This window comes from Lepisosteus oculatus, chromosome 7 (assembly GCF_040954835.1).
Source record: "Lepisosteus oculatus isolate fLepOcu1 chromosome 7, fLepOcu1.hap2, whole genome shotgun sequence".
Taxonomy (NCBI): Eukaryota; Metazoa; Chordata; class Actinopteri; order Semionotiformes; family Lepisosteidae; genus Lepisosteus; species Lepisosteus oculatus.
Window position 1 is genome coordinate 51,013,989 of NC_090702.1, and position 27,468 is coordinate 51,041,456.

The 27,468-nt window shown below is 40.9% G+C and overlaps 1 protein-coding gene across 4 annotated transcripts in view; it reads right to left on the reverse strand.

Annotated features, from left to right (window-relative positions):
• parvb (parvin, beta) overlaps positions 1-27,468 on the reverse strand; it is a 28,478-nt gene continuing 1,010 nt past the window's right edge. For 2 of the 4 annotated variants that reach the window (XM_069192725.1, XM_069192724.1), the window contains 12 exons: positions 19,145-19,234; positions 15,656-15,726; positions 15,235-15,337; positions 14,844-14,984; positions 14,073-14,188; positions 13,309-13,367; positions 11,193-11,212; positions 10,851-10,912; positions 10,488-10,556; positions 8,828-8,929; positions 7,258-7,330; positions 1-1,102 (listed from right to left, as the gene is read on the reverse strand). In XM_069192725.1, coding sequence (XP_069048826.1) covers positions 1,026-1,102; positions 7,258-7,330; positions 8,828-8,929; positions 10,488-10,556; positions 10,851-10,912; positions 11,193-11,212; positions 13,309-13,367; positions 14,073-14,188; positions 14,844-14,984; positions 15,235-15,337; positions 15,656-15,726; positions 19,145-19,234 — 983 coding nt within the window. In that variant the 3' untranslated portion in view covers positions 1-1,025. Of the gene's footprint in view, positions 1,103-7,257; positions 7,331-8,827; positions 8,930-10,487; positions 10,557-10,850; positions 10,913-11,192; positions 11,213-13,308; positions 13,368-14,072; positions 14,189-14,843; positions 14,985-15,234; positions 15,338-15,655; positions 15,727-19,144; positions 19,235-21,490; positions 21,632-25,193; positions 25,372-27,468 lie in introns of those variants that run through there. The other 2 variants (XM_069192722.1, XM_069192723.1) reach the window with 2 other exon arrangements.

The following is a 27,468-nucleotide window of genomic DNA, read 5'->3' on the forward strand; positions in this document are numbered from 1 at the left end:
CTGGTTTCATAGTTTATTACAGCAAAAAAAGGCAGATTGCAAATGGAGCTACTATTTTTACACCTTCCACAATTCAATGCAAGATTTGCAAATCTCAGTTTAAATAAGTTATTCAAGTTCAATATGCGTGGACATTATCTGTACATATGGCTCTTCCCCAAATCTATAAACGTTTCAATATTCTCAGTCATTATCAAGGAAACAGTATTTGTGAAGTTCCAGTTTATAGGTGAAATGCATCCTAATGTGTTAATCTTACTGAAACTATTTATGACATCAGTACATGGCACAATCATACATCATTGGCTGCTCCCCCCCATTTAAGCCTGTTTGATACTAATTTTACCCTAAATTTATGTATGGCACAGAATTGGCAGAAAGGAGGATTTTTAGGTATCTTAAAGACCCATTTTTGGTTTTGATTTTACATCAAACAACTACAGGTACTATGCTATGCATATCACAATTTGAGACTGATCTGACTAACATTACAACTCACACCTTAGAATAAAATTGTTCTTCTGCAGGTAATTAAAAATTGTTTCAATGCAAATAAGAATTCAATATAGAATTATTATGCATTATATTCAGTCTTCAGACCAAAATTGCCTGTATGTTATTGGATGCCTAATTTATTTAACATTAAGTTTAAACATTGGCTACAAAATGCACATCTGAGGTCATTTGAACTGCATTCCCTACACTGAACTCAGCATTAAGAAATTCTATATTCTGACTGAAGCTTTGCCAACTCATTTTATTAGAACAAAAATTCAAGCATGTATCAAACATGTTTTAATCATTAAACTTTTTCTAAAAGGCCCCCCACAATGGAACTGAGTGGAATGAAAAGGTTGTGGATTGAGCTGCCCTTCGCCAGACCCTCATTTAAAATAAAAGAGGCTACATGGATCCGACCGTTGGGGTCCAATGGTAGAGTATTCCCTTCCTGCAGGACAGCCGCTCCGAGAGATTCCAGAGACTGGGGGGCTGCCTTCTGTCCCGAGCGCAGACAGGCCTGTACCTCACTCCACGTTCTTGTAATTCGTGAACAAGTTGTACAGCACCCTCAGGGTGGACTTCAGATTCAAGTTGACAACATCTACAGAGAACAAAAAAAACACAATTTAACTGTAAAGCCCAAAAAGGGAGAGGGAAACCCCCCCCCCCTTCCCTTTGCCCACCAAAGGACTGGTTAGTATTACCAACTTGATCTATTTCAGGGTCACGGGGGAGCCAGAGCCTATCCCAGCAAGCAATGCAATGGGCGCAAGGTGGGATACACTCTGGACAGGAAGCCAGTCCACCGCAGGGCACACACAGATATACACACACTTGCACCAGGACCGATTTTCCCAGAAGCTAATTAACCTACCAGCATATCCTTGGACAGTTGGAGAAAAACCATTAAAGATGGGGAGAACATGTAAACTCCATGCAGATAGACCCCAGGTCAAGAACTGAACCCAGGGCCACCCTTGATTTGTCCAATCTTTAATTCTACTTATGAAGGTTAGCTAAAAATATTTTTACAGCTTTAGGTGACTGAGAACTGTCTCTTAGATTTCAGATCAAGGTTGTGACACTTGGAAGGGTAAATACTTCAAACTTCAAAGGAGAAAAGATGTTTGTGGAGGTCTACGGGGGTCTGTGAGCAGAAACAATTGTAAAGTTGATCTCCGTATACCTATGGAAGTTCTGGGTCAATAATTGCAAAGGAGCAGGACAGAAACAGACAATATAAGATGATAATAATAATAATAATAATAATAATAATAATAATAATAATAATAATAATAGCTTACACTTATATAGGGTTTTTCTGGACACTCCACTCAAAGCACTTTACAGGTAATGGGGATCCCCTCCACCACCATCAATATGCGGCATTCACCTGGGTGATGTGACGGCAGCCAAAGTGCGCCAGAACGCTCACCACACATCAGATATCAGTGGGGAGGAGAGCAGAGTAACGAAGCCAATTCATAGAGGGGGATTATTAGGAGGCCATGATTGGTAAGGGCCAATGGGAAATTTGGCCAGGACGCCAGGGTTACACCCCTTCTCTTTTCGAGAAATGCTTTATATGAAAGATCACATAAAGAGAAGAAAGGAGAGAGAAAGACTGAAGGGAAGCAGGGAGAAGAGAGAGGAGTCCGCAGGAGTTGGGACTTGAAGCTTGCGCCAGGCTAGAGAGCCCCTACTTCTTGATCATCCATATCAAACCTGACTGGAGCTCAGTATTCGAACCTTGTTAGAGAGAACATGCTATTCTGCGTTTCTAGGGAACTAGGGTTTCCTGGCTAAAAGATACCTCAATTAGGAACGTCTTTCCTGCTTAGGGTGCATTTTTATGGATAGGGATATAGGCTCCCATTTATTTTGTGGCATCCAAGGTGCAGAGAGAGAGATTTAACTGCCAGTTGCTTTCTATTTAGTTCAAAGGCAGCTCATCTCTTGTGTGACCTCTGTAGGCATATTAAGAGTTTAATGCTTAGTAACAGTCTGGGGTTTTCTGGGTGACCAGAATGCAAGGTCTCAAACACCTAGTTTGTAAATGCTGTACATAAAGTAACTTGTGTTGTATGTTGTTTGTAGTGTAGTTTGTGTTTTGTCACTGTAAGAAATATTTGTTTAACCAAGTATGCCTGGATCATTACTCCTCTCAACAAAGCTGGGGAACAAAGAATTCATGTGCCTCTAGTTATACCAGCCACCCGTGTATATTGCTTACAAATAATTATTTTACTTATTGACTTAACCACTCAGTCAAATCCTTACTTTCACCATTTTCGTAACAATATTAATTACACTGGAGGATAGATCCAATCCTGGAATAGGGCCGACTGGCAGGACCTGGGAGGTGAGTCTCAGCATGATCTAACAAGGCTGTAGTGACATCAGTGCAAGGGCTGGGGCAGTCAACAGACAGGCAGGCACAATTGCTTCTTGGTTCACAAATGCCACTTAGGAAAACTAAAAACCTTATTTTGCTACAAACGACTCAGGTCATGAGCAGATAAAACAGTTACTCAAAAAGCTCACGCTTTGAACTGTAAATGACAGTATCATATGAACATATTCACCAATTGAAATATTTAGGCAAAAGGATTGCTATGGGGGAGGAAAAATTATTAAACATTTTTACCTCTGAAGGTCCTCACAACAGTGAGTCATAAAGGACTTGGCTCATTTAAATATGTGATGGCTTGAAAGCAGTTTGAAAACAACAGCAGAATGCCCTGAGGCATTTTGAAAGAATGAAGCTGGCAAAGAGGGCACAAGGCAAGAGGTTTTAAACTCACAAGAAAAACATTTCCATTGATTTACCACTTGGGTGGTTCCCTAAGAAAACAAATGATCTGAAAAATAATTCAAAACTCATCTAAGAAAAACATATCAGTGTTCAAAAAGACAAGTTCTCCACCTAGTGGACACATGTATGATTGCAGCCAAGTACAATACAATACAGATGCGATGTTGCACACCTCTTTACTAGTGAATAATAATAATACCTCAAAAATCTCCTCTGACTACCGCACCTGGAGCACACTCTGCTTCCGCCTGCATCCACGAGACTTGCCAGATCAGCGCTACTCAACACCCGCTCCATAAACAACAAGGCTCTTCATTTATGTGACATTATCAAAGAAAAAAAACGGGATCTTCTGTGCTTAGCCGAAACCTGGCCCAGACAAAACGATGGACTGTTGTTTAACCAACTAGTCCCCCCTGGATGTGGTTTGTTTGACCTTCCGTGTTTCTCAGGCAGAGGCATCATTGTTATTTACAACCTTTTCGACAATTTAAGTCCTATTACTATACCTCCTCCCTCCTCTTTTGAGTGTCTTATTTTAAATGTTTCTATCCCTCAATCTTCTATCATTGCCGCAGTTTATAGACCACCCAAGCCCAGTGATGCCTTTTTAGGTGAGTTTGCTGATTTACTCTCTTTTTTATGCCTAAAGTTTAAAAGGATCCTTATTCCAGGGGACTTCAATATACACATTGACTCAAGGTCTTCCAGTCTGGCTAAAGACTTTCTTTCTCTATTGGGATGTTTTGATCTTACTCAGGTTTGTTTGTACCCCTACACAAAGGACACACCCAAGATTTAATGATTCTTTTGTCTCCCACTGCTCTCCCCTTGATCTAGGCCTCTCTGACCACATAGGTATTCTTTTCAATCTGGAAATACCCTTTTTCTAACACTACCCCTCACGCTCTGTAAAATTCCACAACTGGCGATCAACTGATCACCCAAGGTTTGCAAATTCTGTTCTGTCCTCCTTATCATGGTTCTCTTCCTCTGACCCTCTAGAGGACAAAATACAGTTACTTGACAGTGCTCTTTTATCTACCCATGACACCTTTGCTCCTTTAAAAACTTGAACCATCTCCTTCTCTCACCCTGCCCCAGGGAAAATGACCACCTGTGATCTATGAAGGCAGCCTCTCACAAACTTGAGCGTAGATGGCATCTTTCTGGCCTAAATGTACATTATCAGGCTTGGAGAGATTACTTGTCTGAATATAAGGTTACTATAGAGTCTGCTAGATCCACTTACTTCTCTCACATCATTGAAAATTACCATAACAACCCCAGATATCTCTTCTCCACCATCAACAGCTTGCTAAAGCCAAACTGCTCAACCACCTGCCTCATTGCAACTTTGCAACACATTAGCTCCAAGACTGACAATATTCGGCATCAGATTCTCTCCACTACACATATCATTTCCATACCTCCTCCCTCCTTATCCAACTTTTCTGGTTCCCTTCTCTCCAGTTTCTCTCTTGACTCAGCATCCCTCAATAAACTAGTTACACATATGAAACCCACCACATCTATTTTAGATCCCATTCCCACCATTTATTTCAGTCCTGTTTCTCTTCTCTCTGTCCCGTTGTCCTCAATATTATAAATGAATCCTTGAGCACTGGCATTGTACCAACGGTCCTCAAAACTGCTGCTATTACTCCCGTGTCAAAAAAGCCTAATGTGGCTCTCGACAATCTTAACAATTTTCACCCCATCTTCAACTTACCCTTTCTTACAAAATTTCTAGAACATGCCATCACATTTCAGTTACATAACCACCTCATTACAAATAACCTTTTTGAACCCCTCCAATCTGGCTTCCGTCAACTTCACAGCACAGAAACTGCCCTGGTCAAAGTCACTAACGATCTTCTAATAGCTTCTGATTCTGGTTCTCTTTCTATACTCATCCTTCTTGATCTCAGTGCTGCTTTTGACACTGTTGACCATGACATCCTACTTTCTCGTCTTGAGACTGTGTTTGGAGTTTCTGACACTGTTCTCAAATGGTTCAAGTCTTACCTCACTGATCGCCGTCACTTGGTCTCTCTTAATGGGCATAGGTCTGAAATTGGTCTTAAGTCTGGTGTTCCTCAGGGCTCAATACTGGGCCCCTTGCTCTTCAGCATTTACATGTTTCCACTTGATCAGCTTTTAAGATCTTATGGCCTCAGCTATCATTTCTGTCCTGATGATACTCAAATATACATCCATACCAAACCTGAAACTGATGTGGCTGTCTCTATTCTATCTAATTGCATCTCTGACATAAAAACGTGACTTAACTTAACTGTGACAAGACTGAAGTCATGCTTATTGGCACCCCCCACATCAACTTCGTAAAGCCAATCCTGTAACCCTATCTGTAGATGGTTCTGTACTCATTCTCCATAAAAGATGCTCAGAGTAGACGGGGTTTGTCTGCTGAAGCCCTCAAAGTCTCCTTGGCAGTGAGACCTCAGATCGCAGGGCGAGATTTGCTGTAGCAAATTAAAAGAAACCCTATCTGTAGATGGTTCTGTACTTGAGCTTCAATCTAAATTGAAAAACCTTGGGGTTATATTTGATTCTGGCTTAACATTCAAACCACAGATGCAGCATACTGTCAAAACATCTTTTTTTCACCTCAGAAATATCGCTCGACTACGCCCTATGCTATCACTGACTGTGGCTGAAAAGTTGATCAACGCATTTGTGTTCTCTCGATTTGACTACTGTAATGCTCTACTCGCTGGGGTATCTAAATCTACTTTGAACAAACTGCAGTACTGTATGTCCAAAATTCAGCAGCAAGAAGCCTGACCAGGTCTAGTGCAAGTGATCACATTACTCCTATCCTGGAGTCCTTGCACTGGCTTCCGGTCAAATTCCGCGTAGACTTTAAAATCCTCATGCTCACCTACAAGGCTTTACATGGCTTGGCACCTCAATACCTGTCTGAACTTTTATCGCCCTACTCCCCACCTCGCAACCTCCGCTCTTCAAATTCTGCCCTCCTTACTGTCCCCCAAGCCCGTCTACATTGTATGGGCGACGGGGCCTTCTCCTGCTATGCCCCCAAGCTCTGGAACTCCTTGCCCAAGGATATCAGAGAGTCACCTTCTCTAAATTCCTTCAAATCCAGACTCAAAACCCTCTTCTTTAGAAAAGCCTTTACTTAACTGTTCCATTCTTCACCCCTCTGCTTTTCTTAGTACCACCATTCTCAGTCTCCCCTGTATATTGTAATTGTTTTATCTTATGTGTTCATTTTATTTATTGTTGTTCACATTCTGTAAAGCGCTTTGAGAAGCCACCTTTAAAGGCGCTATATAAAATAAAGTTTATTATTACTAGTGAAGACTAAGTACTTTAAAAGAATCAAATTCTGTTTAGTATACCAGAATAAGTTGTCAGATAATGGAAAGTCTTAGGTAAAATTATCTTGCCATCTTTCATTTAACATCATCAGTTATCTCAGAAAAATGTAAAGGAGATAATCGATAATGCTACAAGGGTTACAATTACTACTGCTTGGTTTAAGCTTTATTGTTCACCACTCCAAAATATCTTCAGAGCCCCAGATGGGCTATTAGGCCTGCTACACTACAGTACATAATTACAACCCAGATAAATGCAGAAATACTGTATCCTTCTCGCTGTATGCAGAGACAAATTGTTACTCTCACTGTAGAGACTCCGCTCCTACACAAGGTGATGGCATATGCTTACTCAATGGAGCCAATAAAAATAATCCAGGGAGAGGCAAGTCAGGACAGAAGGAATTAAATATTCCCTTTCTTGCAAATAGTGTATAACCGCAGTCTACATCATGAACAAACTTCCTAAGATTTTATTTCAACCTTAGACAAGACAGCCATTCTTTAGAGAAAAAAAAATGAGCCTCCAATACAAGCAAAACAGATCTTCAGTACAGACAGTACAGACTTCAGTACCTTCTGGGCGAGCTTTCGGTTTCTTCAGTCCCCCATCCTGCATGAGCTCAAAGGCAAAGGCCACATTATGAACCTGGAAGAAAGATTGCAGGGGGAGTTTACAGTATGTAACAGCCAGTAGGGATTGTACCCAGACTAGAGAAGCCATTTGACAGGAAGAGTTTTGTGTAGAGTTCTCCCTATTTCTCTTAATACTAAAATAACTGTGCAAGTTGAAGTACCTTTGCTTCATGAGCTAATGTGACTTTAATACTAAAAGATGAAACAGCAGTACTGAATGTTCTAAATAAATATTTCAGAGGTTTTTTTTTTTTTACACAAGGGGATGTCAACGACTTGCCCCAGGTTACAGAAGAAGCTCTATTAGCATAACTGACACATTGATCACAGGGACTTGGACAGCTCAAAAATAAATCATCAGCTCCTGACAGCATTTTCCCAGTTGTACCTAAGGAAATGAGGAATAACTTTCATAGATCTTTAACAAGGATATTTCAGCTGTCACTCAGGAAGGGACCTGAACCCACAGATTAAAGAAATAGAAATGTAAAACCAATTTGTAAAAAGGTAAAATCAAGTCTTATTTACAGTACATCACTGAGAAAATAGAGCCAAGCAGAAAGTATGAATACAGCATTTTTCTAGTGTATGATGCATGAAAGGGATTTGGGTATTTATGTAGATTCTTCACTGTCCTCATTAAGACAGTGCAGGTAAGTAATGATTTACAGTAAATGGAAAGCATTTTCAGCGCTGTAACTTAAATCAAGGGAAATTATACTCAAGCTTTGTAATGCATTAGTAAGATGTCATTAAGAAGACATTGCCCTGTTTTTGTCACCATACCACAAAATATTATAGCCATAGGAAGACATGAAAGAAGGGCAACTACAATGATTCCTCAAGGAACTGTCAAACACAGACAGGATGAACTAAATCTGTATATTGAATATAGGAGATTGAGGAGATACAGTATAATCAGAACACAGGGATATAGACATATGTCAATTGAGGGGACTACTTCCAAGTTTAGAGACAAAACATGGACATGGGGCCACAGTTAGAAACAAAAGGGAAATTAATTTAGGACAAAAAACAGGAAACTTTTTTACTCAAAGTTGTGGGCATCTGGAATAGGCTTTCCAGCCAGTTGGTTGAGGCCTAAAAACACTGGGCATCTTTAAAAAAAAATTCTGGATTAAATTTTCCTCCTAAATTACCATTCAGTAATTTTGCTCATTCCCCCTGTCAAAATGAGTATGAAGATACCATTACTTTAAAAAATTAAAGGTTGCCCAAATGACTGCAGCTACCACCCAGGTATGGACATGCATGACTAATTTCACCAATATTCATCCCAAATGATCACTTCAGGGTTAGAACAGTGCTTCTAGGTGGACCACAGACCTCAAAGCGGATCATCACCCTGGCACTGATCTCCTTTGTTATTTCAGCTCAGGTTCTGCCTACAGCTGAGCAAGCGAAGTGCTCAAAAGTACCGACATTTGTTTCCAACTTCATTTTTACACGAGAACTCATGTCAGCTGGAGCATTAAGCAGTGATGCATACCTTCTGATCAAAGTTCTCAGGGGTGAGAAAAAAGTTGTAGAGAGGAACAAAGTAGTTCTCCAACAGTCCCATCAGCAGCACTAAATACACACCATCTGCAAACTAGAGACAGGAATACAGACTGTCAAAAAACTGAGGGAAACAACGGCCAACATTTTAACATACTGGCAACAAAAGTAGACAGACGGCACAGTATTACTGATGTGATCAAAACATCTATCAATACTACAGAAAAACTTACTGCAATGTAATTAGGAAATTAGTAAGAAATACAGTAATTAAAGTAGGTACTGTAGCTGCGTCAGCATTCGTAGGCTGCAAAAGAACAAGTAACAGTTTATTTCATGATGAAAAGAGAAGAAAAAAACATTCTGGCTGTGGAGTCTTATGTGGGGAAAAATTGTGTTTTTCTTCTCTTTTCAGTAAGAAATATAGTCACATTCTCAGTCAGGTTCCAGATAATTATCACAGAATAAAGAGGTCAAGGATCTAAATCCCAGGCCCCATAGCTAAGATACGACTCTACTAATAGAGTGAGCTGCAACTCCAGTATTGCACAGAAGTGAATAAGGCAGGCAGACATATCGTACATGTATGGTGCTCTGACGCATCCAACTGCAGAGTCAATCTACAGTGCATTTAAAACCAAGAACAGGAGGCACCAAGAGGGCTAGAGGAGTCTGGGACTATGTTGCTGAAGCTAATCATGTGGTTTCTTTAAAGAAAAGGCTGGGTGAGATCCTTAAGTCAGTTCTCCTAACTGCTGTGACAACATGGCTCTGTCTGGCTCCACTTTTTTACTGCCTCGAGCAGAGGTAGAAAACCAGTGTGTATCCGCTCAGCATTAGGTTCCCTTGCGTAGTTAGTTGGAGCACCGGGGCTCTTGGAGAAGAGTTTAATTAAAGGGCAAGCCATAAAGCTTCTCCGGTTGACAGAGATGAAAAAAAATCACGCCTAAGCTGAGAAGCTGTTGGTGTGGTACTGAGATGATTGCCCAGGCAGCCGCATGAGTATCCAATATAGTGCTCTCAATTAGAGACGCAGATGGTACTGATGAGAGGCCTTCGCAAACGGCTGTCAGGGAGAAAAAAAAAACAGGACAGCCTGTTGTGGGATCTATGGGCCCTCTAGTGGTGAGCAGCAGAAAGAAAACGTTTTCTCTGCTGTGTCACGCTACCAAATGGGCTAGATGGGTCAAATGCCTTCCTTTTGCTTGTCACAGTTCTTATGTTCTCAAGGATCATTTTACTAGGACTCCACAAGCAGCTGTGGACAGTTGTCTGAGCAGCACTCGGGTAGTGCAGTATTAGTGGGATCAGGCTCTCTTGGGTCGCAGTGACAGAGTGGCTCCTGCGGACTCCCTTTCTCCAGTCAGCGTTGAAAACTGGGTACAGGGCTGTGCTGCTTGAGCTCCTAACTCGTGTCAAAAAATAAGTGGCTTGAAGGAGGGGGGGGCTGGGGGTTCTCCCCTGTGTGCAGTCATGAGGTTCATAGATGCAAGGCGAGCCTGGAGAAAAGCGTAACTGGCTGTTCCAGAGCGGGTGGAAGGAACGGACAAAACAGGTGATACGCCATTTCAAAATAAGATCCTGGACCTTATGTGGAAAAACAAATTCCTTTAGTGAGAAAAAGAGGTGCTGTGTGCTTTGGATAGCCTCACCTGAGTTTCCAGTTCAGTCACCTCCAGGTTTAGCTTATTAAGGTGTTTGTTCACGAAGGTAATGAGAGACTGGCAAGGAAGAGAGATAAGAACAGCTGCTTATCCTCATCACAGAGTAACATATTGGTAACTTACTGTTCGTAAATGCAATCATTAAAGATGTATATACTTCTTAACTTAGAGCAGATAGCTCAAATGTAGAAGGATGGAGGAGGTCAATTACTGCAATAACTAATAATAAATCTCTTTGACAGATGACTTCCAGGACACTACTGACCACATTTCAATTTGATATACTTAACAAAACCCTGAATGTGCTAAAGTACTAATGTTTCCCCATTAATAAGACCCAGAGTGTTTTACCTTTTTAACAACATTAAGTTTGTCGGGTGCATGATCCAGGAGGGTATCAAAGGCATCTCTTTCTACAAATTAAAAATAAAAACGTCAAAACCTACAATGTACATTGAGCACCCACTTCTCAAGAAATTGAAACTTTAATTAAATGTTTACCAAACCTAATTACACTGAACACCACATGACAAAGAAAAACATATTCTTTTGAAGTTGAATTTTATAAAGCTGCTCTCACACTTGAACCCCTACTGCCACCCTCAATGTTCTTACGTTTCCCCGGCTGCTTTAACAATTACTTTCAGGATGTCTATCAAGCTACCAAAAATAAACACCTTCAAAAGGACTTACCAAATCTTCCCATCATCATTCTACAGAAAAAGAAAAGAAACACAAGAACGTGTCAATTGAAAGCCACAGAACATTAAAGTTCTCCTTGCAGGCTTGTTACTGATCAAGGTGTAGCTTATCCCAAGAATATTTTTGCAAATTAAATCCAAATTGTCTCACTACAGAAACTGCTCTGAAAACCAGGAAAAAACTAAATGGACAAGAATCTTACATATTTAAAATGAATATACAGTAAACAGAATTAGGACACCCATGAAGAAACAATACTCAAAACCTTTTTTTTATCCCCTATACACAATTCACCACTAACTCAGAATTCAAATTACACACAATCCTGTATCTAGTGATACATTTATCAAAACCAATTACTTGAACAGCCCATTAAAATTAATCAAGTAAACAATAATAAAACATAAGACATTTACTTAATGTAGTTATAGTATTGATTATAAACAGGTTAATTAAAATTACTGTAGGTTAAATGCTACTGCACTGACTCCCATGTACTTCCTATATGAATTACTTTCTAGGGAAACCTTGTAGCTCTGAACAGGTTAAAAACACATTCCTATTAAGCCTTGATACAAATAAATGATTCAGAGATCCTAAGTAGCTAAGTAGCCAGCCAGCATGGATTGTCCTTCCTAAGAAACCTCTGCTCTTTTAATGAGTGTACTATAACAATGAATGTATTGTATAGAATTTGTTGAATCCGTGTTAATTTTCACTGCAATGTGTTTGGTAATCTTAATACACACAATAAAAACAGACTGAGCAGGAAAGTGAAGGCTTCCCGCAAAATTATCAGTGCACAACAGCGACAGCCATCACATATCTACACCAGTCAAAAAAAGCATGGAAGGCCAATATAGTATTTTACTGTCATGATCACCCCTTGCACGGTGAATTTGAGCTCCATCCATCTGGACATTTTAGACCACCTAGATTCAAATCCAATAGAACCAAGTTATCCTTTAGTCTCACAGCACTTAACCGGTGCTGTTGGACAACTGATTGGATTTTTTTCCCCCAATCATACATGTCTTTTATTCGTTAATGGATTAATGTTGTGTTAAATGTATTGCGTCATCTCTTTCACCTGCCTGCAATGCTAATTTCTCATCTGGGAGCATAAAAGGAAGTAGTAAAAACCACTAGAAGGTTGATCCCTGGAGTATACAAGTCTGGGCTGTTAATAACCAGGTAAACAACCTGATTCAAATCCATCCCACTCCAGAGGCCCTGGAGCAGCAGCCATCCCACCCTGCAGCCCACTGAAGCTCAGCAGGTGTGAGCCAGGTCAGTACATGGATGGGAGACCTCCTGGGAAAAACTAAGGCTGCTGCTGGAAGAGATGTTAGTGGGGCCAGCAGGGGGCGTTCACCCCGCAGTCCATGTGGGTCCTAATGCCCCAGTGTAGTGATGAGGACACTATACTGTAAAAAGGTGCCGTCCTTTGGGTGCGAAGTAAAACCGAGGTTCTGACTCTGTGGTCCCAGGGTATTTCTCAAAAAAGTAGGGGTGTTACCCCGGTGTCCTGGCCAAATATCCCCCTAGCCTTTACCAATACTGGACCCCTAATAGTCCCCATCTATGAATTGGCTTCATCACTCTGTTCTCCTCCCCACTGATATCTGATGTGTGGTGAGCGTTCTGGCGCACTATGGCTGCCGTTGATCATCCAGGTGGATGCCTCACATTGGTGGTGGAGGGAAGTCCCTATTACCTGTAAAGCGCTTTAATTGGAGTGTCCAGAAAAGTGCTAAAGAAGTGTAAGGAATTTTTATTAACAAATGAGCATTTCACCAAATTTACGTAAACTTTCCCTTTACCTACTATGAGACACTAGATGGCGACAGAGGTGCATCGTAAAGTGTACAATCTGTCAGAGATCAGCTGACTGAAATGTGAACGTGTTCTTCTTCTTAATATTCCTAACTTCGAGCAAGGATTCATAGAGCTGAAGCAACCCAAGTAAAGTACCCTACACAATGGTAAAACACTAGTGACCTGCCTAGGATTTGAACCCCTTAAACTTCCTGTTTGAGCCCTGACCACTACTTCATATTAAGCCTGCTGTGTCTTAACAGAGCATGAGGGTTTTGAGTGAACTTACTCTGTGGTGGTGGTAAGCTCCTTTGTCACATGTGATGCCTGAAGCATGCCTTCTCTTTTCTGCATTTAAGAAAGGAGACCTTCATGAGGAAGTTAACAGGCAATGCTGTACACATACAGGGCAAAGACCAAGACATACAGTATTTACTATTAAGGAAATGGCAGCTTTAAATTTACAGAGAAAAAAGGACACATTAAGGCAACCTTGCACTCAAAATGTATTCAAGGAAGCATCTTTTCTCTCATTTACTAAAGGAAAAAAACTTTGAGTGCCGTTTGCATTAAAATCCGTGGGTGACTGGACATGCACTATCACTGTACTGGCTGAATAAGTTCACAGAGCAGTGCCGCACCTAGAAAATCAGAGGATCACTGTAACCAGGAGATTACAGTGCTTCTGCATTTCTGTTTGGATTGTATCACCGCAAATGTTATTAAAATAAAGCTTTTAACAGAACTGTAATGTATGAAAGTCTGGAAGCAGACAAAGTGCAATTATTACAACATCTGATGAAAGGAGCAATTCTAAAAAGCATTTTTTAAATCAGTTCTTAAAAGCATTTCCAGTTTTTGTGCCTAGGGTCACAATTGCAGAGCTTCTCTGAGGATTCCTTTTGGCTAACCTCTGTGTATCTGGATTTACACAAGACCAAGGAGAGTCAGCTGCTCGTCATCACTGTGTCCATTACTCAGTAGGGTCAGGAGACTGACAGTCATTGGGATCTCATCTCTATCATTGTGCACTGTTTTGGTCTTCCCACTCACCTTGACGATGACCACCTGCACAGACACATGTTCCGGGAGGCGGATCGGGGCCTGGAAATGCATCGCCAGGGCAACCAGAAGGTAGACGATGGCCACCAGATTCTTGGCATGGACAGCTGTGGTATGAGCAAAAGCGTCATCAGTAAAGGTGATGCAACAACAGAGCTCCACTTCTGAGTCTTTAATACCATCACCTGAGGCACATATCAGGTTTTAGCAAGAGTTAAAGAGCTCAAATTGCAAGATCGATAAACATATATAAACAGCAGATTAGCTGAATCAAAACTACAATAGTCAGCAAAATCATGCATTTATCTCTAGACTCACATGCAGTTTTTAAAACAAATTGTAGAGGCAGTAGCTAACCATCGAAGACATTGTGAAGATCACTCAGGTTTTACAAAATGTCCAACATCACAATATAAAAGCTCTGATCTTCCCAACATTTGGAAAATGCAAACCAGATGGCTATTGTATCACAGTTTACTCCCTGCATGGCACATCTTACACTGAATCAGGGGCACTGGGACCTAAAAGTTACTGTTGTTATTGTATAAAACTAACTAGTCTACTGGGCTTCCCATTCAGGCTTAGTGTTGTAGGGCTGAACCATCAAACCCCAGTGCACAGCTCTTTCAATGGAGACTAGTACCTGCATCATCACTGGGGTAAGGCCACTTAATGCACATTCACCACAAGTAAAAACTCAGCAGATTTTCAAGGGGTCCCATGCAATTCAGGCCCAACGCAGAAGTTGCCCCTCTCACTCACAGTCCACACTCCATTCAATGGCCCAGCCATGAGGCAGCAGGAGCTCATTCACTGCCTCCAACACCGTCTGCAGCTTCTGCTTCTGCCCGATCTCCGACTGCGTCACCTCCGCCACGTTCAACTTGCGGCCCGACAGCTTCTCTACAAGACAGCAACAGATGCACAGACCTGAACAGACATAGTACACAAGCTCAAAAACTGGCTGCCATGAATTCGGTGAAAGTCATGTTGCATGAATGACAATAATTTAAATGCCTTTCTAACTTCCAGCCACAATCACAAAAAAAGTCAATGTGTACTTATTAATGAAATGAGTAATTAACTTAAGCTACTAGAGCTCAAATGTTATAAGGTATATCTGGCATAATCATCTTCTGGGCAATACACATACCAAATAACTTCTGCAGCACCTGGCCATCGTACACATCCTCCTCAAGGTCCTTCACAATGATTCTCTCCTCCTCCAGCTCATTGTTAATCCAGTCAATCAGGACCTGAAGCAAGCAGCCAATTCGATACAGTAGGTGCCATGTTTAAATCGTGAACTATCTTGTTGAAAAGAGAAATAGAGCTAATACTCTGCCAAAATGAAAGGAGAATGTATGTGGAATAAGAATGTATGCAGAATTCTCAAAATGTCCAGCTGTTGCCATTAATAATATAGTTATTCTATGTAATTTGTGTCCTTCTCAGGAAGAGTTCACAGCATTTAGATGAACATTGTAATTTCTCCAAAAAAAAGAATAGCACATTATGGCATAATGACTCACTCAGAAGCAAACACACAGAAAAATATATTTTAAAGGACTTACCTTCATTAATTCTTTAAATTTGCCATCTTCCCTGGAACTGGGGTCCAGCATAGTTCTCTCAGCATTTTCCTCTGTGGAGAAATTCATGGTGAAAGAACCGACAGGACTGAAGCATTACAGTGACTAGCTCTCAGAGTGCTGCCAGCTCATGTATTCTTTAGGCGTGAACTATCCACATGACCCATGGGATTGTACTTAACCCAACATGCAGTTCAATGTACTATATCAAGTTCTTCTTTTTATTTAAAAACATGTCTGCTGCAGATTCTGACATTTTTAAGCATCATTTCATATTTAAAAATAAATCTGTAGGTAAACAGACAGTCCACATTTATTAGAAAACCAATTTCAGAGTCTGTAGGAACCTCTGGTGCTCACAATAGGTACTGTATATTTGTTCTTTTCTTAAGTCTGAGTTTCAATCCTCTCAACCCCTGCAATTGGGCTAAACTTTCATAACTTCATGTCTTGCAATTCTTTGTTATTTATCACCATCACAACCATTTTTTCCCTCTTTGCTCGGGTAAGATCGACATCATCCAATAATTCTTTATTGTCTGATTTCTCAGAAATATATTTTGCATCAGAACAGCTGTGTTTTACACACAAAGGCTTACAAAAAAAAAATTACATAAAAGACAATAACGCATACATGGCCATTACACATCACTGCTTACAGGAAGTTACACAGCTTACCAGAGCCTGTACTCCCCCCCAATCACCCTAAGCCCCTATAAATGCTCAATATCCCTTCATTTTTGCACTAACCACCATTTGCAATTGTCCACAAACCATCCATTTTCTAACTGCTTCTTCCAATTCATGGTCGCAGGAGAGTAAGAGTGGACGCTGACGAGGAAAGGGCTCAAGGAAGGGGACACCAGTCCATCAAAAGCAGAGAGGCACTGAAGCACATTCACACCAGGGCCAATTTTCCCAGGAAGCCAATAACCGAACAGTATGTTTTTGGACTGTGCATGGAAACCGGAGCACCTTGAGGAAGCCTGAGCGAATGCAGGGAGGACACAAACCCAACCCAGGCAGCACCCCGTATCTGGAAGTGAACCCAGGGTCCCAGCGCTGCCGGGTAGGAATACTAGCCACTGCACCCCCATGCTGCATGCCCATAAACCAATACTCCTTTATTGTGAACTCACCGATTGAGCAGTTTTATGGTAAGTGAGCTAAAGGTTTTCCTCATTTTATTGCTTCTGCATTGACTCTAAAATGTCCGTTTGAAGGCATCAGTCGGTATTTTTCCCCATGCGGAACATGTGAGGTATCCAAGGAGGTACTCAGACATCCCCACTTTGGAAAGATTGATTTCAGGGAGGGGGCAGGGGGTTGAGTTTGGTTGGTCGTCCCTCCCCTTGAAAAAAAACTCACAGCTATATAATTAATTTGCGGATAGATACTATAATATATATGCAATACGCTGTAAATACTATAACTCACCAGTCCAGTTGTTTAATCTCACTTTCTTTGCAAACTTTTGGCGTACAGAGATGCACCTTGGTTAGCTGATTTTGAGCAGATTCTCAGATGGCCCAAGGTCATATGATATAACTAAATAATTCGCCGGTGATTTTTCGGACCAGGGGTGTCGCCAACAGAAAAATATGGGAGCGGGGAGAGGGCAATTTCTAGGAGACACTGATTCCCGGGAGATTCCCGGAACGGAACGGGAGACTTGGGATGTCTGAGGTACTAATAACACCCTGGTGTTCTTCACACCAAGGGAAGTACAGTAGATGAGAATGATGCTATCAAATCCAACTTCCTAGGATCCTTCAAGTAGCAGCAGGATCAATTAGCTACCTGTAGTCAAATGAGCAAGAAAGGACCTGTTCTGAAGCTCAACTACAATATATCCTCTGCACTACAACAAGTGAAAAACTACTTCCTCCCAAGGGAAAACCAGACAGCTTCTAACCAGCCATCTTCAGGGAAACTTATTTACACCACTCCGAGATGTCTCAGGTCCTTTAGAGAGAGGAAAAGCTTATTTACCATCAATATGTGCAGAGCAAATCAGTGTAAAACAATGAAGAGAAGTGTCTGATGGACACAAATTCACCCTTCTTTTGTCAGCATTTTTGCTCCATTTTTGAAAGCATCTATGGCACTGCAGGTGCTGTACTGTATGGCCTAGGGGCACTCATTTCGGTTCTATTTTTGCTCCAGGGATCTTTTTCAAATACTTTTTCTGAGGTTGCGGTAAAACTGGGCAGGATTTGGTAAACTCTTCAGGGAAAGCTAATGCAAACATTTAAGCCGCAGTAGAAAATGGAAGATTCAGTGCACCAAATGAGGGCGGTGGCCCTATCAGTGTCCTCCGTACAAGACAGGACACAAAGGCGGCGTTATGAGGGAGAGGACTCTCTTCAGAAAGTGGAAGTGATTCAGAGATGACAGGGTGAACCACAGGGGTTAAGAAGGAGGTGGACTCCACAGTCCGTCAAAATGAAAGTCAGCTCTGTTGCTCAAGGGCGGGGAGCTTGTATTGCTTTATCACCACTAGAAAGCCACTTCCTCCATGAAATCCTAATATAAGTAGCCATGACTGTTTATGTGGAGGTAAATATTTACTGGTTCGTTACCACTCAACCCACACGTCAAATGCATTTATATTAAATAATTATGTCTTATAAATAACAAACTAGTAAGTGACCATTTCCCGAAATATGAACATGTACGGTTTTCCAACATTTTGCTCCCTATAGTTTCCCTTAACTTAATTATCATATTAATCTGACTTTTACTGTGTTCTATTTTATACCATTTTTCATATTATGACTGAGGAAACCATAGCCTTCATAGTATCTAACTACATTGTCACAATTCACCTTGGCAAACAGCTTTGGGGCCCAAACTGAATACCTTTGAATATCTCGGATGCTACAAAAACACTTTAAACTGCAGCTCTGTTGGTGTGTGCGTTCTCTTCTTCAAGATATCAAAACATCAGTGCTATTTCAAGGACAAAAGCCGCTACACAAGACAATCATTCAGCCCACAGTGGAAGCTTAACCTTATGTGACAAGCTATCAAACACTAAAAGCAATGAAGCCCAGAACCACAGACAAATCCAATACAGGTTCGTATAAAATTTTCACTGACCTAATTCCTCTAACAAAGTCTAAAACAGAGCCTTGAATTACATCTTCTGCTCCACTCAGTTCTATGTGTAGGCTGTGATGGAAGTTACAGGCTCTAACTGCTCCTAGCATGTCTCATACTACTGCACCTCAGACTTAGAACATAACTGTTACAAATGAGGGGAAGTCATCCAGGCTATTTGATAGTTAGGAGCAAACTAATCCAATGACCGTATCAAGCCTTTTCTTAAAAGAAAACATTTATCATATTTAGCACAAAATGTGTCCCATTAAAAAAAAAGGGGTATTACTTTCTCCCGCCCCACCCAGTTTCAAGTAGGAAAAGACATTTGTAGCAGCGTGCAAAATAAAACACATCTGATCACATTACCAAGCAGGGTGTCCTCAGGGTGGAGGTCTGTGCTGAAGGGCTGGAGGGGAGAGTTGATGGCATTCTTTCCTTCTTCCTGCAGGTCACTCACTGTGGGACACAGGGGAGAGAATAACAGGAGGGATTTTTAAAAGACTGAAACCGGCGGAAGCAGCTATAAGCATTTAAAGGTTTAAATCTGACAGGAGAGTGCAGGTGGGGCAGTTCCTTCATCAGGTAAACTGGAAAAGGAAAGGAACTTGGCATGTGAGGGTAGCAATCTAAAATATCAAAGAATTAAACATTTTCCAGGCTGCATCGTTTTCAGTTTAATTCTAGTTCGACAAGTTTCTTAGTGTGGTGCATATTTGCGTTTTAACCTGCCTTTTCGGTAGACATGATTTGTTTTTTCCTCTCCAGCCAGTGGGGCCAGCAATCCATTTGCCAATTCTGAGGCTCTGTACTCGGGCCTTGAAGAGCACGTTGTTCAAAAAGTCCAACGTGAGCCATTAACAAGAGGTAGAAGAGGGAATACTGTATATCACAGCTGACACTCTTAACAGTTTTGTCTTTTATAGACTTCAAACTTGTAAACAGTCCCTCAAAAAAAAAAAAAGATGCAACTCTGGTATTTGAAAACAAGTTGTGGAGAGGACCACTTCATTTTACTATGGATTAAAGTTGAATGAAATAGGATAAAAAGTGTCCTTTGTTTTTTTTTGTGAAAAATTAGTACACTTGAATACATTAAACTAAAAAAAACTGTAGAACTCAAAATGAGGTAACTCGTAAGCAATGACAGAAAGGGAGAGGAGGAGGAGGAACATGCAAATGTTGTAATGCATTTCTTATGGAAAGTGAGCAACATTCATTTACAAAGCCAGCAGCAGCAGCGGCAGAGTTTTGGGGTCTTATGTCCAAACAGGTGGCTGGCAAATGACAAGCAGAAAACGTCAATTGAAACATGGGAGCAGGCACACCCGAGGACAGAACTGCCCACCAGGTCCAGAACCAGGCCCCAGTAAACACAGGGCCTGCTTGTACCAGCTGTCCAGGAAAGGGTTAACAGATCTTGCGCCACCATCCACTCTGGCGCCAGACACGCTCACCGAGCTCCGTAGCCTGCAGCCACCATTCTTCATCAGTCCAGACAGTAGGCAAAGTACACTTTTCCCACTACCCTCCGTTGTAATGCTTGGTCAAATAAACAGTGCACTCCTCAAAAAAGAATCGTTCTAATAAAATACTGTATACTAATCAATCCAGCATACACAGAAGTACAGCTTATCATTCCAGGTTTAAAAACAAGTTAGTAAAACAACACTGCTATTGTATAATCTTAAATTCCCACACCCCAGGGATGTTGAACTGAATTGAATAAACGAGAAAATTCAAAGTTTAATGACCAGCACAGCAATCTACATGGTGAATGTCCAACGTCAAGTAGACTATCTCAACGGGATGATAAATAAAGCCCAATGTAAATATCACCACAGCTATCAGAAGCATTTTCTTTCTTTTAGCTCTTTTAATAATGTTGTATCATAGTGTTCTAGAGCAGTCCAATGGTGTGGTGCTCACACTTCCAGCTCCAGAGTTCGAGTAGAGTGCCTTTAGTGCAGAGTTTGCAAAGTTTTCTCTCGTTCATATTGGTTTTCACCAGGTTCTCTGGTTTGCTGCATCCCTTGCCAGCAATAAGCCGTTTTCTAATAATAGACAGATGTTTTCATTAACTAGTTTGTCAAGTAAAAACTTCTGCACCAATTCTATTTTTAGTCACAATCTATTTCCTTAATCACTGTTCTATTCTTTAGATCAGCCGTCTATACATCATCACTTAATCTTCCCCTACTTGCTATGTTCTACAGAGAATTGTAAGGAACAGCTCACCACACTCTCTACTTGGAGCCAATACTCATCAATGCAAAATACCACTTGAGTATCTTTAGCTCACGATGCATAATTACACCAGGTCTTCTCTTCAGCAACTACAGAGCGTGTAGCTATGAATTGTTGAAACATATCTCATGCTCGACTCTCACGATGTGAAACACAGTGGTTCTTCTCTCCGTTTCGGACTAGTAAATCAGTCTGGACGTGCAAGACTGCTGTGCACCGTTGAATACCTGAAAAGTATTCTTTGCAAAACCCTGTCTTATTATACTTTATTGTCATTCATTTCCTATTGAAATGACCACTGACTGGGTTTGCACATGCATTTCAATCCAAATAGTAAAGATCTGACCTTAACAGGTTCCACAACTGCAGTCCTTGTAAAACAATCTCCTTTCATATACAGTATCTGCAGGAGGAAGCAAATCGGCCACAGCCCTACACAAGCCTGTCCCTGACAGAGCCCCACTCTACCTTGCTTCTTCCGTTTGGTCCCACACAGCAGGCCAGCCATGCTGCCCGGACAGAACTCCGTCCCTGATGGAGAATCCCTGTATTCTACAGCACAGAGAGGACGCGAGATGGTGCCTTGAGTGCAGTCAAGTGGAGAGGGCAGCTGGAGAGGCCAGAGCATGCCAGGCCAGTCAGCACGTGTTATTTCTGTCACAGCGCTGGTCCAGTTACACCTTGCGCAGCTTGTGTGCACATTGAGCGGAAACTCTACAACTAATAAACACTCAGCTAGCGCTGAGCATGAGGGCTGAATGGGAAGAAGAGACTTTGCAGGTAAAATGTCTCCATTTATTAAATATGCATGGAGGATATTCCCGAGCTGTATTTTATCATGCATGCAATTCACAGCAAAACTGAAATATTGTAATTGCATTATAGCCAGATATTCAAAATGAAGAACTGTTATAAGGATGGTGAATGATAGTACAAGCTTGGCCTATATTCAGTGGACAATACAGTTTACATTTTCTTTAAAAAAAAGGTAATATGTCCTACTGCATTACAGATATCAAAAACTTCTCATTGTAAAATAGTCACTTTCCTATAGTCTTGCATAGTCTTTGCACAGGCAAATAGAAGTACTTGGGGACTAAGGGGATTTCAATCCAATTGCTAAGGACATGTGGCAGAGAGGCAAGCAAGTTGCTCCCATTAACAGTTACAGAAATACCTGTAAGTTTCTGTTTTGCTCAATTGACATTGCAGAGGAGGCACTTGGGATCCCCAATGAGGATCTAAGGACCCCTACCCCCTTGTGAAAACATTGGTCTTAAATCAAGAATTCACTCATACTGTACTCCTCTCCTGCTTTTATTTGAGCACTTTGTAACTATGCCATTAGTATCATTGGAAATTGATGTTGTAATCCACTGCAGCACCAATCACATTTTGATATTGGGTGCTGTTGAAAGCATACTATTAAAAGCTAGCAGCTCAAGGGAGATTACAGAGCAGTGACTCTGAACCCATAATGTGCATGCAAGAGCAACCAGCTTGTGGGAACCACAATTTTCTTTCACTCCGTTGTGCAATTTATTGAACCAGCCGTCTGCATGGATTCTACAACAAGCCTTATATGCGAGGCAAAACAGGAGTGTGAGCAGAAGTTTGCCCATTTGAGCATGCAGAATTACTCACTTGGAACAGAGTTATTCATTTTAATAATGTCTTACGGCAAGTTGCATCACAGTCTGACCATGAATCTAACCAAAATCTGAAGACTAAAACCCTAAGAGTCACCGTGCTAAACTACCAAGATGATTTACGAGGATGGAAAGGTATAAATAACATTGCTAAAGGGAGATCAGTGACTTTAAATTTAGCCCACATTATTTATGACAGGAAATACTTGCCCTCTGTGACTAACAGACACATAATACCGGAGCCTCGTTTGTCAGAAGCACAGGAGCCTGGCTGGGATATATGACACACCTCTAGACTGGCCAGACACAGCCAGACTCATTAAAGTGCTCTCTGCCTGGTAAACAGCAACATGGGGTTTTCACTTGTGGTAACAGTGGATGGGCCACATGGAGAAACAATAGACAAAAAGAACAAATTATGTTTTAAGAAATTGTGTCGACTACGCAATGCAGTTCTGATCTTTTGGCAAAGCCCATAATCAGTAGTGCATGGCTGTCAAAGACTAATTTACATTCAGGCATAACTGTGTCAGTGAGGAACGGGTGGACTCTTTGGCTTCACATGCACAATGTGCTCAAGAATTCTCTGCTCCTAAAACCTAAATGGACCAAAATCCTTTTACAAGGTGAACTTTAGCACCATTCCTACAAACAAATCCACCTCGTACATTACAGACCTTCGCAGTATCTTCCATTGCCGAAGCCGAGTAAACACTAGGCTGGCACTATACACTGACTGAACACAGGAAACGCAGAGCAAGTGACATTGCTTCAGTGGAGATAAGATCGCTCTGTGGCATCAGGTTAATCTGAACACACCCTGTTGTCACTTCAATAACCTCATATCGTGGCAAAATACTTTGCACGTCATACAAAACACTCCCACACAGATGTTTTCAAAGGAGTTTGATAAAAAAAGTATTGATTTTCTTGAGTCTACAGCAAGCAATATACAGCTCTTCAAAAATAGGCAATATCTTTACAACAGGAGAGAATGTTTTAACGTTATACATATTCTGTAGTGAAATACAATTAGTCCGCAATTAGGCAATTTTGGGGGTAAAGTACAGTATTACGTCCCGACCCGTCATGTGTGTCACAGAAGTAAGCTAGCAGACTTACAAAGGTCTTTTATAGTTTATAGTTACTTTTATTGTCACCAAGCTGCCTTTGAATAAAGGAACAAGTAAAGGTTTAACTTCACTTTCAAAATGAAAAGTCTAAACAAGAAACATTTCAACTGTTCAATCTTCTTTGTTTTAATCCAATTAGTGAAGTAACAGACTAAAGCATCTGGACTTCTCCAAAAGAACTATTTTACTGCAAATACTGTACTGTATAAGACTTAAAGGCACTGCAATTATCAGCATTATAATCAGAATATAACACCCCAATGTTTTAGAATTATTTACCAACAAACAGTACAATCAATAAATGAAAAATGACAATTATCAACCGTTTTTATTTTTGTAATAGGTTAAGGTGCGAGCGCTCCGATTCCGGTCTATAAGAGGTGCCACTGTGTACAGCATCATGCAATACAGCACCATCTTGTGGCGGAAAAGTTCATACAGCCGTTAGTCACTTCTAATAAAAAAAAACAGTTGAAGAGAGCCTAATTTGAACCTAAGAAAACGACCCAAGAATACAAAATACACACGTCTGTAAATAAAGGGTGGATTTTATAAATTCTTCATCCTTATATTTCATTTTTAAGGTATACAAAAGAGATTTTGTACTTTTCATTTTTAAATGCAGCAATGAGTAACAAGTGGATTATTTCAAGATTAGAAGGTGCATCTTAAAATCTGATCAACACTTTTGATGGTTGACTATATTTTGTTCACCACTGAGAACAGTATTACAAGGCACCCTTGTTGATTAACTTTCAACAGAAGGTTTCAAAAGCACAGAAGCACAGACAGGGGATGACAGAGAATGATAGTGAACTATTACCTGCAGCCATTAGTAGTGCCTCTTACTGGAGTCTGAAAAGAAGGCAGGTCTGATACAGGCAATTGCAAACACAAACTAGTACTTTCAAGTGTTCTGCTCTGTAGCACTCATGAATGTAATCAATATCAGTGTTAAACACAACAATTAGTGGGCAGCTGTATCTCAATTAACACTCAAGCATAAAGCAACATCATACTGTACATCAGCCATGAAGCGTCAATTGATGTGCATTGACTGAAGAAAAAATATTCTTTTGAGTGGCACCATTCTCACTGTTAAAAAAAGATGTGCTATTCATTAAGGGTAGAAGCACAGCAGACGTCACTCTTCTATTAAAAGACTAGGCACTCCAAATACAGCTGTCAACACATCAAACTCCATTCCAGTCAAGAAACATGCCTATATTGTATACTGTATAGAGGTAGGGCTTTTTCATCCAGCACACCCAAGACCAGTGTTTTTGTACTCCAGGACATAGTTCGTCTATATGGCCTCTCTACATTTTTTAAAATGTATAGAACTCTAAAAATGAATATACTCGTATACTTAAAGAAATGTAAACATACTTTTCAGGAAGTCCTTGATTACCCTTCTTACTGAGGAGGCAGATGTTTCAGGTATACTCCAAAAAGGCAGTGAAACTGGAGAGCAGCTCTTGCAGACTGAGAACAGTGCCGTTCCCCCTGCTTTTCGCACCAATGACTTGCAGTTCTGAATAACTGCTGTCATTTGATGCAGTCTCACTTCTCCGACAATGAGGAAGGATCCAAGTTGCATTTCTTTCTCCTTGATAAGCTTTTATCTGCAGTAGCTGCAGCTATTTGGCATTTGTTCCACTCTGCACCTCCATGAAGCTAAAAGGCTATTTTTTGGGGGGTTCTATAAAATCCTTAGCGATCAGGATTGTCTGATCTCAAAAGAAAAAGGTAAAACGTTTCAGTAAAACTTGGCGTTAAAATTGTTTCTGCGCAAAGAAAACATTGAAAGGGGAGAAAAACAGAAGCTCTGCGGGTTGTTGCACACGGAGGAGTTCTCAGAGCTCGTGAGTAACCAGGACCAAATCATGCCCGGGGCAGAGAGAGTACCTCATCATCTACACACAGGGAATAAGACAGTGACAGACACTGCTACCTGGAAAATGAAACAATCAGAGATTCTCTGTACAACCCATGAAATGATCATCTTTGAAGATGACGAAAATCTTTTAAGACTGAAAAGAAAACACCTGCAACCTTAACTTCAAAAGATGATTTTTTTTGTCCCTGTAAAAAAAAACAATTGTGTTAGTAAAGGCCAATAAAACACTGTAGTAGTTCAGGTGGGGAGCTGCGTCAGCATGCGTAGGCTGCAAAGGAACAAGTTTTTCCATGCTGAAAAAAAGAAGAAAGAAAACGCAACTTTTCGGCCGTGGAGCCTTCTTCAGGTGTGAGCTGAATAATACACTGGTTTAGTAGAGTAGGGTCTTGTCTGAAGGGTTTCGTTTTCAGATTATGGCAATCTACTGTACATCTGCGAGCCGGAACTGTCATTTAGTCGAGCACGGTTTCCCTCCAACGATTTTAACTTGCACGTTCATGTCCTATTCTCGATTAATTACAGTAAGCCAAGAAGCTGTTGTGGGACAACAACTGCGCAGTGGAATTCCTCAGTAATTGGCCCACCCTCTCTCTTTCTCCCCCCTCGGCCTCAGAAGTCCTTATATGGACACACAGACAGCCACAGCCTCTCCCACCAGCTGCTGTTCTCCATGTGGCATCAGAAAGTCAGGACGGAGGAGTCAAATGTAAAGTAGGAGGAGGGGTGACACACAACAAATAAATGGGCTGCAAACACTTTCAGGGCTGGGCAAGTCTCTTTTCAAAGGGATGATACACAACATAAAAAGGTTTTTAGTGCTTATCTATTTTTTAGGACATGCATTCCTGCATAAGTAACCAATTTAATAAGAGCACTCTGTACCTTGCCTGTGTGATTTCAGCAGTTTGTTTGTTCCTCGTACAGTATATGATGCTGCATTATAGTTACATCCCTTGTAATTACACTGGATTTTAATTGCATCTCCTCTGTACATTTAAATCCTGTGTCATTATAAGATGTTCTTACTGATTTAGCGCAGTTCATTTTATCAATAGTTTTTTTTTTAAAGGCAATTCAGGAATAGTGTTGAAAATGTTTTTAAAGCACAACCATGCTTTCAGAAATCTTTTCAGACACCACGAGAGTTTGTTATCCAAGCCAAAGAAAGACTTACAGCAAGTTCTTTGAAGAGCACTCCCACGAATGTCCACGCTCAGATTCCTCAAAATGCTTCCCACTCAGCATCTTTATCAGTTAATAATAATGACACTCCATTGTTATAATGACTTTTTCCATTGTAAACTCGGGTTACAAAATTAATAACAGTTTTACAGGCGGGCTAGCCTGTTTGTTTTGATGCCCAGTGATCAACACCTTCTGCTCCAGACACAGTCCATCTCGGGAGTGAGATGACTAGCAACTCTTATTATTGGATGGAAAGGGAACAGCTGTTCTCCAGATGTGGCTGAAGTGTGTGGGGCTTTAACCATCATGTCTGTGGTCACAGGATGACTAACTTGTGGATTAGGGTGTGGGTCTTCTTTTGTCTCACTTCCTTTCTGGTCACAATTTGGTAACTATAATGGGATTTAACGCAGTTATTACAGGTATTGATAGAGGCTGCTGTATTGAGACATCTGTTCCTCTGATCTCCATAATTGTAACACCGACATTACCTAACCATCGGATCAAAAGCATACAGAAGTCTGCAAACCAATTACTCTGACATCAATCTAGGGTTGGGCAATACTGATACAAATGCTT